This window comes from Fukomys damarensis, unplaced genomic scaffold (genome assembly GCF_012274545.1).
Source record: "Fukomys damarensis isolate Sample0158 unplaced genomic scaffold, DMR_v1.0_HiC HiC_scaffold_73874, whole genome shotgun sequence".
Classification (NCBI taxonomy): Eukaryota; Metazoa; Chordata; class Mammalia; order Rodentia; family Bathyergidae; genus Fukomys; species Fukomys damarensis.
The window spans coordinates 436-12,084 of record NW_022974786.1 but is presented as its reverse complement, the minus strand read 5'-3'; the positions used below and the strand labels follow the sequence as shown (position 1 = coordinate 12,084).

General features: G+C 42.7%; 1 protein-coding gene across 1 annotated transcript; it reads right to left on the bottom strand.

Annotated features, from left to right (window-relative positions):
* Positions 1–2,814: 2,814 nt before the first annotated feature.
* On the bottom strand, positions 2,815–9,621 carry LOC104852060 (H-2 class II histocompatibility antigen, E-S beta chain-like; the record flags this gene model as incomplete). The annotated part of the gene is made up of 4 exons (XM_019205297.1): positions 2,815–2,862; positions 3,148–3,171; positions 3,597–3,707; positions 9,340–9,621. Coding segments are annotated over 4 exons (431 nt in total), but the record flags the coding sequence as incomplete, so codon positions are not given.
* Between the last annotated feature and the right edge of the window lie 2,028 nt (positions 9,622–11,649).

The following is an 11,649-nucleotide window of genomic DNA, read 5'->3' as shown; positions in this document are numbered from 1 at the left end:
CTAAAGCCCATAGATGTTAGGCTTACTCTGTTCCACAGCTCTATAGATTCTGATAAATACTGAAAGTCATATATCTACTCTTTCAGTTTCATGCGGGATACTTTCCCTGACCTAAAAATGCTCTACGTTCTGCCTACTCCTCCCGTCTTTCCTCCCTCTGGACTCCTCCCTACCAACCACTCATCTCTTTACTGTTTCTGTAGTTTTGTCTTCTCCGGGATGTTCTCAGCTATAATCATAGCGTATACAGCTTTTTCAGGCTGATTTCTTTTACTCGGCTACGTGCACAGAAGTTTTCTGTGTGTCTTGTCATAGCTTCAGAATCGTCATTTCCTTGCTTGTCCTTACATCAGGTTATTTTGCTCCTTTCTTTTTCGAGTTTTTTGAGGTAGGAGCCCAGATTGTTGATTTTTGACCTCCACTCTTTGTCAACGTATACTCTAAATATATTTTAAGCACTGCTTTAGCTGTGTCCCACAAATTTTGACATGTTGTTATTTTCATATTCATTTAGTTCAACGTATTTTTAATTTCCCTTGAGAAGTCCTTTTCACCCAGGAGTTTCTTAGAAGTGTGCTAGCAATTTTTCAAGTGTTTGAAGTGTATTGGTTGTCTATATGTTGTCGATCGCTAGTTTAATTTCATTGCATCCAGACCTCTGCCTGCATCCAGTGCTTTAACCTTTGCTGAGGTTCCTTTTATGGCCCAGGATACACTATGACTTTGTCAATGTTCCGGAGGCACTTGGAAAGAATATTCATTCTGCTGCCTTTTGGTAGCATAATCTTTAAGTGTCAATTAAAGCCTATTGATTAATGGGGTTGAGTTTTATATTCCTGCTGAATTTCTGTTTGGTTATTTTATTCATTGCTCAGAGAGAGGTGCTAAAGTCTTCATGTGTAATTGTGGATTTATCTAGTTTTTCTTTCATTTCTATTGGCTGTAGCCTTACTTATTTGCAACTTAGCTGTTTGGTGCATACACATGTGGGATTGTGACATCTTCTTTGTGGATTAAAACTCTAATATTTAAAGTCTCTCTAAACACTCTTTGCTTTATTGTCTCAATAATGTTAAGTGAAATAAGTCAAGCATGCAAGCTTAAAAACTTCTTTCGAAGTTAGTGTTAGGATTTGTGCTTAGAAGTTCCCAGAGCCTCCTGCTCTCTCAGAGGAGGCTGAGTCTAGAGTGTTGCTTGATTTATGGTGGGGCTGGCTCCGAGGTCACCAGGATGAAGGGTGTGGGTGCCGCAGTCCTAAGAAGTCTGAAGAAGATAAAAGGGGCAGAATTCCCTGTTAAGGTCCCTCGCTGCTCTGCTGTCTTCCGCTGCCCTGAACTATTATCCCTCTGCCACCCGCCTTGGGGCCAGCCCAATGTGGGCTAAAACCTCCACGAACTGCAAGCCAAATAGACCTTCCTACTTTAACTTTGGGTGTCAGGCATTTTGTCTCGACCACGAGAGAAAAGTAACTAAGACAGTTGGGAAGTCATTATTCCTTTAAAAACACTTTTAGTACCATCCATTTTTCAATCTCCTTCTGAGACTCCAGTGAAACAAAGTTAGTATCTCTTGTTATACTCCCACTGGTTTTTCAACAGAAATAGTAATATGTTGAACAACTTTACAAAAATGAAATTGTAAGTAATGGATAAATTATTCAACATGAACACTTTCCCCAAACTGACAAGTGACGTGAAATATAAGGATTCCACATGCGATCGAGATGATAACTTTATTTTGTAAATCTTTCCCACAATAAAACCCCAAGTTCAATCTACTTCAGTAATTGTAATCTTTAAGGAACAAATACCACAACTTACACTCACCCTTTTGTTGTTGAATGGTGTTACAGTGTATAAGCATAGGATGTTTTGTTTGTCATTTCACTACTTGGCTGCTGTTAGGATTGTTTCCCGGTTTGCCTCTTGTGGCTAATGCTACTCTTCACGTTTGTACACATATCTCGTGGAGGGCACTTGTTTCCATTTCTTTTGGATATTTTTCTTTAACTTAAATAGCAGCTGAAAACCAAGGCGGGGCACATAAGGAGCTGTATGTGATGGTGGAGAGATTGTGTTCAGATGATTACTTCTCTAAAATAAACTCCCAAGTTGATTATTTGTGTTTTTATTTGATTTACATTTGAAGTAACTGAACCCTCAGAGGGAGCACAGCAGAACCCTTCTTCTCGACCAGTTCTCATGGCCTTCTCCGGCAAACATTCACTGGTTACAGCGGGATGATGACAAGGTCTACACATTTAGATTTGCAATTATAATTACAAAATTATATCAAAATGTATAAAACGTGTTTACTTGCCTTTTTAAGCTTGCTTCTCATCAAGTTTTTATTATTTTGTTTTTTTTAATTAATTTTATTGGTACATTTAAGGTGTACAGTATAATGAGATTCGTTGTTGGAAATTTGCACTTTTACATCATCAATCTTGGTTCTTATTTTTTCCCCATCCCTCTGCCCTCCCTTCAGCCCCCATTAATTTGGGTTGAGATTTGGGGCCCTGACTTTTTAAGCTTTTCGTCTCATTTTTAATTAACAAGTAAAAATTGATAAATAAAATTATTTATGGTGTACAGCATGTCGGTCGATAGACAGATGCTTTGGGGGATGGTTAACGGCCTACTAAAGGGGCCAGAGAGAAATAAGAGCAGGTCCTGGAGTCTGCACTGGGGCGTCTAGGTCCGGGGTGGGTGAGGGAGCCTCCGGAAGGACACATTCTGTGGGGTCACTGAACCGGGCCTCTGTGGAGGAATAAGAGCCGAGCAGGGAGCCTGGCACAGTGTAGCGAGGTAGAAACACTGGTCCACCCTTCAGTGTCGTCACCTTCCCTTCAGCTCAGAGATCCTGGAGAAGACAAAAGAAGGTGGCGTTTCCAGACCTGGCTCCGCTTGGCTCCTTTTCCCTTCTCAGGACCCCGCTTCTCAGCAAGAGCAGAGAAACATTCTGAAGTCTCCAGAGCCAAGGCTGCTTCAGAGCACAGCCTCTTATCAAATGAATTTAGTGCAAACTTCCAGATCAGGAATCTGGCCCGGAAGTCTTTCCTACTGTTTCTGTCTTGGGTTTTGTCACCTCTGTCATCTGTTGCAAGGAAAGCAAATCTGCCTCTGAGCGAAGGTTAAAGGACATTACCTGTTGGCTGAAGTCCAGGGTGTGCTGGGAAAAGAAAGGAAGATACTTAAAAGGCATGGACACAAACTCCTCTCCCACAGACAGTGCTCCCAGGACCAGACGGACACCTGAGCTCTCTCTAACCACACAATCACACCAGCCAGGGCAGGCCGAGCACAAACTGAGGGTGTGTGACCGGGAAGCCTTGTCCCACCAACGCGGTGTTTAGTGGCTCCTCCTTTATTCGTTCCAGTTTCTTATCGACCTTTCTTTTATCTCTATAAGCCATAAAACTTTAGTAAACATAGACTTGATTTCTGTATCTCCAGGAAATTTGAGATTGACTGAAAAAAGGAAGGCTTAATACAGACCCGTGGATATGCTGATAACTAATCTGAGAAAAATCTATATCTTTCTCCAGAGATAGGGGGAATGATACAGAAATTCTTAGTTACCAACAGGCTCCTTACCTCCAGAAGTCCTGAAGTTGATGAACAGTCCCATCCCAAGAAAAAGCAGACCCAGGCCAAAGGTTATAGCTCCACTCAGCATCTTATTCTGTGCAGATCCAGACTGTGCTTCTGAAAGAAGCCAGGTTTAGTGATTTTTGGTCTTAAGCCCACCTTAGACTCAGGATTGTGCCTGCACTAGAAATGTCAGAATTGGCTATTCTTAGAGAGATGTAGAAATCACAAGGAATTGGTACAACATTTAGGCCTTGAACTCATTTAAATACACCAGCCTTGAACTATCACCTGATTTTTAAAGGATCTGGGACCCAGTGAAGCTTCAGAGCCTGTTTGGGGGTGAAGACAGGGCTAAGAGTGGGATCCTCTCATGTTAAGAGGACCTGGATGGGTCCTCTTTTCAAATTACTAGAACAGCCTAGAGCAGCAGCATCAGAAACACAAGTTCAACCCACAGGCAGGGCCTGGAGCATTGAGTATGTGGTCACTATTCTGGAAAGGTCAGCCCCATTGTATGAGGACTGGTTCCAACGTGCCCAGTGAAAGACAGGCAGACAGGTCCAGGGTGGCACAGGTGCAATTTACTGTAGGACTCAGTGACAGATGTGCGGTGCTTGGCAGCAGCATGAGCAAGTGGATCTCTGCAATTTGGATTAGAAAGAGGCATCTATGCATTAGTTAGGAGCAAAAGTGACTTCATCCAAGACAAAACATAGCTGGTTTACTCTAAGATAATAACAAAGAGCTAGGGACCTCTACAGCACCAGAGCCTGGGTTTAAAACTCCATGTACTATACACTAGTGCACACACTAGTGCTTTTGTCTATAGTTTTCTGGGGAATTATGCAGAAAAAAAAAACCAACTAGGGTTACTCTAGGATCATCATGTTGGTAAAAACTCAGGTTGGCTTAGTTGGGTCAGGCTGAAAACACACATTCCACCTCTTGGAAGTGGCTTCTCCAATCTCATGCAAACCCTCTTCTGAAACATGCTCTGTGTCTGTGGAGGGTTCTAGGGTTGTGTGGGAAGCATGCGATGAGACCATTTTTCTGGTTCATAAGCAGGGTTCACAGCAACAGCAGAAACACTGCACAAAAAGAGACGGGGAAACTACTGGGTAAAGGAGGGTAACCATCAGGTTCTTCACCAGGAACCTAACAACAACTTAGTGTGTGTCCCACAAAAGGGACAGAACAAGGCACTGATTTGGGTTTTTTACACTTGACATGAGGTGTGTGATATTGGGGTGCACACAAAGCAATTGGTTTTGATATCAGCACAGGCCCCAGGGAAAACAGCAAAGCCAGCAAAAGACTGAAACTGCAGCTATGGGTGGAAAATAAATGCTTTGCAGGGACCTTTAAAGATAAATCTACACCACCCATAAAGAATACGGGTGGCACCATCTCTATGAAACAGCACAGGGTGGCTGCTAGTGGCCAGTGTGACGGAGGATACCACTCATGTTGGCCAACAGGATGGGACCCGTGAGTAGCTCCTAAACCTACTGATGAAATGATTCACCAGACCAGGAGGCTGACTGCAGAACATGGAAGTATTCTTTAGCCCACTGAGGGCATCACCTATAACCACAGGCCCATATGCCAACAAGATCAAAGTTTGCTGTGAACAAAAACCTACCGAGAGCTTCTGTCCTCAGTCTTCCCATTGGCCAATCCGATTTTCTCCTACTTCAAACCAGATAAAATCTCAACAGGTTGCACTACATCATTAGTCCGTACACGTGGGTCCTCTTCTGACCCCATCTGTACACCCAGCATTCCCTGTTATGGAGGCCACCCCCTCATGCACTTGTGAGATTGTGGGCACTGCGCCGGCTACCAGCAGCAGCTGCCATGTTGTGTGACAGAGGTTAAGTACTGAGGTAGTTTTGTAGGTAACTGGGCCCTGCACTCACTGGGCCCCTGGGAGTTAATCAGCTATTGGAGAAGACCTTGAATTGATGTAAATACATACACTGTATCACTTCTTTAGATTAAGGGCTGCACTATACCAGGCTGAGGCTAGTGAAACAGGCCATCCGCCCACCCTTGTAGAGGTAGACCAGTTCAACAATGACCAATACAGTCTTGGTCAGTGGCTCCAACTGTAGTAGGGCATTGCTAGAAACTGCTGTTCTAAAAGGAGAAATAACTTTCCAGCTCCTTCCAGAATGGTGACCTAAGACTTGACCTTGTTCTTGCTAGAGCCCAACTCATACTGTCTTCTGCACTATGACATCTAACTGTATTGGCAGTACTGGGATGGGGGTGCCCAGAGCCTGCACCTGATATATCAAATATTTGCTTTTTAAAAAATGCTTTCTATTCCCATGTTGTTCCCTTCTTCAGAAGCCAATATAGTGGGCATAAGCACTGAGCTACATAAGAAATGAAAGCCCATCAATAACCAGGAGTTCTACAAAAGCCTGTGTATCCTTCTCCATACAGGAAACAAGTTTTTTGTTTGTTTGTTTTGCATTGTGCCTGCAATCGAATGGATCATGTTCTACCACGCCACTACCAGAACCTTGAATCTTGTTGGAGTTGATAAATCTTCCTCTCATGCACAGGTGAATATGCCTTCTACTGTGTTTTATCACAGAGTGATCTTTACCAGTTATCATATTATGCAAATAATGAAACCTTTGGTGATATCAAAGAGAATATCCAGTGCCTTTCCTCCCAAGTGAAAAAAAGCTGATTGTGTGAGTCTGGAATCACTCTTCAAGATCCATCCAGCTTCTTCACTGCCCAGAAAGGAGTACAGAAGGCTCTGTGAGCAGATCATAAAGACCCAGGCCACTGTAACTCTTTGTGGTCACTCCTATCTCAGGGTGTTCACCCGGAAGGTTATACTGTATGGTATTTATTATTCTTCTGGGAACACCAAGGCTGCCGGGGACTCATTTTGCTTTCTCCCTAACACTATCTTTGCTACCAAAACTTTGGGTTTAAATTCCCCCATGGAGATCTATAATGTATTTTTTGGTGAAAGGCCCATTCCCAGAATGTTCTCAAAGAATGGAAAGATTAGTACCATATATGGATCAGGGGAAGCTCTCCCTATTTTTAGATTCAAAAAATATTTGTCTTCATTTGGTTGTCTTAACTCCATTTCCATGAATAACTGCCTGGTGCTCCAGAAAATATTTTGGTTTGCCAAGATAAATTTACATATCTATAAGTAGTCATTTCTACAAGAGTGATAGCATTGTCTTGGCCGGTGGACAAGTGGAGAGTGATTTTTCAATGAGGCCTCTGGTCTTCCCTTAGACCCCTTTTTCTGGGGTGAACTTGGCACCACTCCGAATCAGAAGAAGTGGAAGAATCCATACCCGTAGCTGGAAATGCCAAAGTATGCTCTGCTACAAGAGAGGCAGATGGAAAGTGTTTAGGCAGAAGAACCAGCGTTGTGTTAGATTACGTGCCCTCTGTTTTCTCTTAATGATTCTAATATGAAACAAATCATCACGTCTGCTTTCTGGCTAATTTAACCAGCCATTCATTTCTTTTCTTTTTTAGTTTATTTATCATTTTTCCTACTACACTTTGCGATCATGTTCAAGTATTGTGTTGATGATAAAAAAGCAAGGTTCATAGGGAGAGAGTTCATCCTCTACTACTCCAGTCTCACGTTCTTCTTCACTCCTCTACTTTTAGGAATTTCAAGCCTTTGAAGCCTATTCCAACTGCAAGATAATAGCTTGCATCTGAAATAAAAGATACACAGTAGGACATAGGCAGATGGATCTTTGGTATATGAGAAAATAATTGAGAGATGGAGGGAGGACAGAGGGGGGAGGGAAATAAGATTTAAAAGGTGGGGTTGTGAAGTGCTGTGTATATGAGGAATGTGATCAGCATCGCCAAACACTACAAAGGTATAGAATCGGTGGTACGTCGGTTCACAAATGCTTTGCAAAAGTTTTGTTTTTGTTTGTAAACTGCACTGGGTGATAAAAATGACCACAGCCACCCTTCCCACACAAACACAAATGTGGCCATCTTTTCCAAAATTGTACAACAAATTAAGTTCATGAACTTGGTACCATTGTGTTGGGGAAAATTCATGCTATATGTATAGACTGGTGAGGGGCCAGAGTACAGGCTCCACAGCCCCAATGCTGGGGTTAACTTGCCTCAGGAACAGAGAAGTATGTATAAGACTGCAGACTTCCTGCCTATGTGGAAAGCCATAATCATAGCATCCCAAGGCAAGATAACTTTTCACCTTAACTTTTCCCTTTGAGGTGCTAAACTTGGTTCCTGTACCCACTCCCTTGCACCTGTTTCTGAATAATAAAAGCAGGTCCTCCTGGAGTTCATGGAAGCCTACCCACTACAGATAGATTTCTCCCAGCCCTTCATTGCGTGATGAATATTGTTTCTGTGTCTTTTATTCCCCACCGTTCTCCCTATAGGTATTCAGGGGTCTAAAGAACTGCCAATACCACTATAGATGAGAGAAGGGGTCAAGAGGTGCAAGGAAGAATTAAGAAATGTCATGTACACATTCCAACTCCCCACAATGAATGTAATCATTATGCACTACAAACACGTACCAATAACAATAAATAAGTAAAAGAAAAATAGTTTGCATTATTTCCTCTTCCACTTCCCTCCCATCCCCTGCAACTAGTCACTAAATACAGCATGCTAGGATTTCAGACTTGTCCTCTCAGTCTGTTATTTTCTTAGCCAGGTAAGAAGCTAAAGTGAGGCTGAATGACAGATGCGTGTCTCTTTTGAGCTGTAACTCTCCTAGTTTCTTTATGTCTTCTGAAGCCAGTTGGGCATTGGAGAACATCTGAACTACTCACAGCACTAGTCATCCCACTGCACCAGAAAGACACTGCCCTTTTTTCCCCACAATGGGATAAATGGCATTCAGCAAGCAGCTACTACAAAATCAACAGCTATTTTGGAATGTCACTGTGGTCACATAGTAGACTGAAAACATGAACTGTAAGGGCCACTCCTACCCACATTGAATTAGATGGCCAACTGAGAATGTTCTTCATGCCTTCTTACTTCCTTTACTCACTGCATTGCCTTGATCTCCTGGCTGGCTCGCCAATTATTCTAGAACAATATAGCCTCACAGTGTGAGCACTGGCCCCAAGCTGGCTTGTCATAGAAGAAAGACAGGCAAACAGATCTAGAATTGAACAGAGCACAAACTATTTGTGGTAGCAGCACCAAGAAGATTCCTATGATCTGGATCATAAGGTAGGGCCACAAGTGACTTCATCTAGATGTAATGTGCATGGTTTATCTTAAGCTAATATTGATGAGTCATGCACATCCTTGGCTTCATGGTCCAGTTGTAAGATTCTACAGACTAGTTTAATAATTTTGTCTATTTATAATCTGCTAGAAAACTATGTAGGCAAAATGAAGAGTTATACTGAGGCGATCACACTGATTACCATTTCAGATGGTTGTGATCATGTCAAACTGAGTACAAACAGTGATCTTCACTTCTGATATTAAGGGACTGTTCAAAATAAGGACAGCTTCTCTTTTGACTGGTAGGTATAACTGATTTCACCAAGCGTATAGAGACTTATAAAGTCTCTATAGAAACCATCACAGGGATACCCCAATGATTTGCGCAGAAGGAGAGGAGAACCTGGAGAAAATAAAATAATGGTGTAGGGAGAAGAGAAACATGATACTCAGGGATAAGGAAAGACCATTGAGGCAGATAGGGCACTTATAAGGTCAGGGACTTCCCACTCACTCCACTCCACGGCGACGGGGCTGCTCCAGCTCGGGTGCTCCACCCGGCAGACGTAAACCTCTCCGCTCCGAGGAACTGTTTCCAGCATGACCAGGGTCTGGAAGGTCCAGTCCCCGTTCCAGATCAGGCCTGTGGACACCACCCCGTCCTCCTGCTCCTGGCCGTTCCGGAACCACCTGACTTCAATGTGGCCTGGGTAGAAGCCACTCACAGAGCACACCAGGAGGTTGTGGTGCTGCAGTGGATGTGTCTTTGTGGGGTACACAGTTATGCTGGGTGCAACTAGAGGAGAAAAGGCAGAAAGATTAAGTCAGGAAGGTGGAATAATCCTTCTTGGCTGGATGCCTTTCTGCCTCCATCGGTCCCTGGGTTCAAGTACAACTGTCCCCCTCACAGGTGGCTATGAGACCTAATGGCGTTTTGTTTCTTGACTTGAATCCTTATACTAGGGACCCTCTGGATTTGAGAGACATGGGGAAAATTATATTTAGTTTTGTTTAACTAAAATTCCACCTCATCCCAGAAAGAGTGGCTACTATCAAAAAATCAACCAATAACAAATGTTGGCAGGGTTGTGGGGGAGAAAGGAACCCTTCTCCATTGTTAGTGGGACTGCAGACTGGTGCAACCACTATGGAAATCAATATGGAGATACCTCAAAGAGCTGGGACTGGAGGTTCCATTTGACCCAGCCATCCCTCTGCTGGGTATCCTCCCAGAAGAATTAAAAGAATCATACCACAGTGGTATAAGCACACCCATGTTTATAGCTGCACAGTTTGTAATAGTTAAAGCTTGGAAACAGCCCAATTGCCTATCAGTTGAAGACTGGATAAAGAAGATGTGGTTTTTCTATTAAAATGGAACATTACTCAGCCATAAAGAATGAGAAACTAGAGTCATTAATAGGAAAATGGATGCACATTGAGGCCATACAGTGAAATAAACAAGACACACATGTGTAAATACTGAAGTTTCTCTAATATGAAAAACTAAAGGTGTAAATAAGATCCAAATTGTATAACTGATTATGTGAAATAGGAAGAAAAGGGCTAAAGGTGTAGGGGAAGTGGGAAGGATAAGGGAAAGGAAATAAGGGACAAGAAAAAATATGAGAAATGGAAACAAAGTCTTTGTAAATAGGGGAGGGTGGAAGGAGTAAAGGGAGGGCAGGGGTTTGGGAAAAAATGAGAACCAAGACCTGTCATGTAAAGGCACAAGATCCCCATGATGAATGTAACTGTACTATATACCTAAAAAGTGCCAATAAACTCAATAAAAAAGAAAAAAATGTTTAGTTTTGTTTATATTTTGAAAAAATTATTCATTTCTGAATTGAAATGCTTATAAATTTTTGCAAAACATATAGTATATTAATTAGCAGTGTGATTTCTGGACTACTTGAGTTTAAATCCTGGATCTGCCTCTTACTGGTTGATCACAGTAATTTAGATTTCTTTTTGCTTCAGCTTTCTCCTATAAGGAGAATAATGATACAGATTTACGAGATTACTGTACCTAAAATGTATAAAGGAATAACTAGAACTTATCCTTCAACATATAATATTTATATTAATTATGCCTTGAGAAAAACTGTAGGGAACAGGGAAGGGGATGTTATCAGGACCTCTGCCAAGGGACCTGGCCTCTGAGCTGTCACAGCACAAGGCAAATTAAAAGAAGTAAAGAAGACTTAGAGTGATGAGGTGGGGTCGTTGGACTTGGTCGATGCTGCTGTTGGCAACAAAGATGAAGGCCCCCAGGAACACCCAGAAGTTATTGAATACAATCGTGGGAAGGAATGGGGAGCAGGGTGCGCTTAGAAGGCATCTGGTGAATTCCCGCCAAACACCTGGCGTGATGGCGCCAGGCAGGGCTGTCAGGGAGTGAGTACTGCTTATCGTGGGGACTGGGTACAACTAGAGTTCAACCCACTAGGTCAGTGAGAAGCCATAATTCAGGGGAGAGGATTTTAACTGGGGTCTCGCTGACCTCAGCTGTGCGGAACTTAGCAGGGCCCTGCCACTTGACAGACCAGGACGTAGGCCTCGGTGACCGCCATCAGCAAAGGAGCAACACTAGCCCAACTGTGTTACCTGAGATGCCCATTTGAGTCACATAAGGCTATGGTCTGGCTCCTGATATAAAACAATGTAAGTGCCGGGGATTTAGCTCAGTGGTGTCGCCACCTGCTTCGCAAGTGCAAGGTCCTGAGTTTGATGCCCGGTACCATAAATAAATAAATAAATAAATAAATAAATAAAATCAATTTAGCCAAATTAAGGAAAGCAAGAAGCACGCACCATTCAT